Here is a 2,668-nt window from a genome sequence, read left to right on the forward strand (position 1 = left end):
AGTGACACAAACGCAAAAATCTCTGAGCTGAGATGCTTGACAGCTGTCATTCTAGATAAACTAAGTGACACAGTAGCTTCAGAGATTTACTGAACTCCCACAAAGGCAAGATGGTTAATTCTTTCTCAAAAACCTGAAATGTTCCCACAATGTTTCCCCATACCGCTGTCACGCTGTCAAAAGTCAAGCTGGTGCTATCAGTGCTTGTTTTAACTTGGTTACACAGACCTTGTCAGGGCTTAACGAGGCTACACAGAAAGTTTGTTTACATGCCATGATTAAAAAACAAAGGTGCTTTTGCTTCGTAGTTAGATGTTTGAATTGTTCGTATTCTATATTCTATATCTATTTTATAAGTGAGTTTTGGTCAATGTAAGTCCCATTGGTCTAACAGTGCAATAACACCTGGTGACTCACCCCCTCATGCAATAAGGAGGAGCTACAAACTGGGGGCAGAGCAGCAGTACAAAAGAGATGCCTACTGTACCTGCACACTGACATTACTTCCAGATTTGACTGGAACTGGTACTGACTTTCGCCTGAAAGGACATAAAGTAGCAGTGACTCAAGGACTGAAAGAAGAAACCTAAAGTTTTAAAAAGGACCAAAACTAAAGACACCGAGGAAACCTGTTTGACAGGATTTTTTCTGTTTTGATTGCAGGATGGAACTCGATCTTTGAAGTGATTTCTTCTTCACTTTAGAGACAATGCTTTGCTCTATGCTTCCAGGGTAGAATCTGTTTCTGTTTTCAAGCTTGGAATTAATATTTGCTGACCCCCAGGCAATTTGTTTTTTGACTGCTAAAATGGAAAGCACCAATGGAACTGAACAACCTCTTGAAGACGGTGAAGCTGCCGAGATGCAAGTGTACAAGTTCTATGCAGCCGCAATAATTGTGATTTTTATCTTGGCTTTGCCTCTGAATGCATCTGTCATCCACCTCTTTATTTTCAAGCTAAGGTTTTGGAAATCCAGCACAAATAATATCTTCCTCTTCAACCTGGTTTTGGCTGACATCCTCCTGCTGATCTGCTTGCCCATAAAGGCCTATACCTTCATCCAGGGAGTTAGAAATAGTAACAATGACGCTGTCTGCAAAGCCATGCTTTTCATGTTGTTTTTAAACCGTGGAGCTAGCATCGCCTTCCTAACAGCGACTTCCATCCATCGGTATTTTCATGTGGTGCACCCTGGTCGAAAAAGTCCCCTAAAAGCGCTTAAGAAGTCTCCACAGATCTCTGTCCTCATCTGGGTGCTGCTTCTGCCTCTCACCATCCCCACCATGCTCAAAAACTTTGACTGCTCTTACAGCCTCATTAAAGAAAATGCTACCGTTATCAAGGTAATGCTTACTTGTTTCATGCCTTATTCTCTCTTACTGTAGACAACACGTGCATAAATTAAGGTCATTGTGTCTTAATACTTATAACAGTTTAATAAGAGTTTAATTTTGTTTTAAATCTAGGAATCCTCCACAGCAGTCATGCAAAGTGATTTTTAAACAGAGGTTAGACTGCTGACATTCCCTTTTATTTTTATCCCCCTATCTAAGGATGTGGTGGATGGCATCAGAGAGACTGTAATCTTTACTCAGATCCTGATCCCGTTTGTCATCCTGCTCTACTGCACTGTGCGCATCGTCAACCGACTCAGGAAAAAAACAGTCGGGGATAGGACCAAGCTGAAGAGAGCGGTATTTCTGGTCACTGCTGTCATGGTGCTCTTTTCATTCTGTTTCCTCCCCTGCACCATAGCCAGGATGGTTCTGCTTATCATTCGGGTCAAAGATATGCCTGATTACATCGAGCACAAAGCTGTAGTGGCCTTTGATGGCCTCATGGTCCTCTCCTACATAGACTGTCTGCTCGACCCACTTGTCTACTGCTTCTCTAGCACCAAGTTCAAAGCACTTTATCTATCCAATTACTTCCCATTTTTAGTAAAAGAAACTCCACAGGTCAGCTCAACAGGAAAGACAGACAGAACTGCAAACACTACTGTCATTTCAGGTTTATGAAAACAAAGAAGGGAGAGTTCCCATACAGAGTGTGGTTGATCTCTATAGTAGCCGCAGGTTGAAAAAAATGGTTCAATGGTTAAAATGTGTTATGAGGACAAGGCATATAAATATTTCAATTCCTACTTTCTTAAGATTTTCAAATATACAGAAGTAAAAAATGAAAAAATATATTAGTTTATCAGCCCTATGGATATAGCACAGGGGTCAAAATTTGAAATTTCTCTAAGAGAATGCCTCCCAGCCAAAGTATGCACATCTGTTCTTCTGTCAAATTATACCAACACAGCTTCTATCTAAGCCACAACAGTGAAACAAGTTTTTGTTTTTCACACCATCTGTTAGATAACATTTAGGGGATCCTCAGTCTGCAGGTGATTAATACGTCATTTTAAAAGTACATACAGGGAAATTATCATGACAGGGGATTTAATATGCTAATTTCCAGCTCCTAACAGTTCAATATAATAATTATTTTTTATATTTATATTTATTTTGTCTTATACTGGGCCATGTAGCAGACATTCAGTTTATCCACAGTCAGAAGTAAGTCTCGCTCTCAGTCATGTGTCTTCTGATTGGCTTCACATCATCAAATGGTGGAATGAGAAGGATCTACACAATTTTAGGCAGGTGGCTTTAACATTG

At 40.2% G+C, this 2,668-nt stretch overlaps 1 protein-coding gene across 1 annotated transcript; it reads left to right on the plus strand.

The window, feature by feature from the left end:
• The first annotated feature begins 725 nt into the window (after positions 1-725).
• LOC146372082 (hydroxycarboxylic acid receptor 2-like) lies at positions 726-2,067 on the plus strand. Its single transcript, XM_084954401.1, has 2 exons — positions 726-1,345; positions 1,556-2,067. The coding sequence occupies exons 1-2, from the start codon at positions 809-811 to the stop codon at positions 2,018-2,020; spliced, it is 1,002 nt and encodes a 333-aa protein (XP_084810527.1). The 5' UTR covers positions 726-808; the 3' UTR covers positions 2,021-2,067.
• The last annotated feature ends 601 nt before the right edge of the window (positions 2,068-2,668 follow it).

This window comes from Perissodus microlepis, chromosome 15, assembly GCF_051167445.1.
Source record: "Perissodus microlepis isolate ML-2025 ecotype Zambia chromosome 15, ASM5116744v1, whole genome shotgun sequence".
Taxonomy (NCBI): Eukaryota; Metazoa; Chordata; class Actinopteri; order Cichliformes; family Cichlidae; genus Perissodus; species Perissodus microlepis.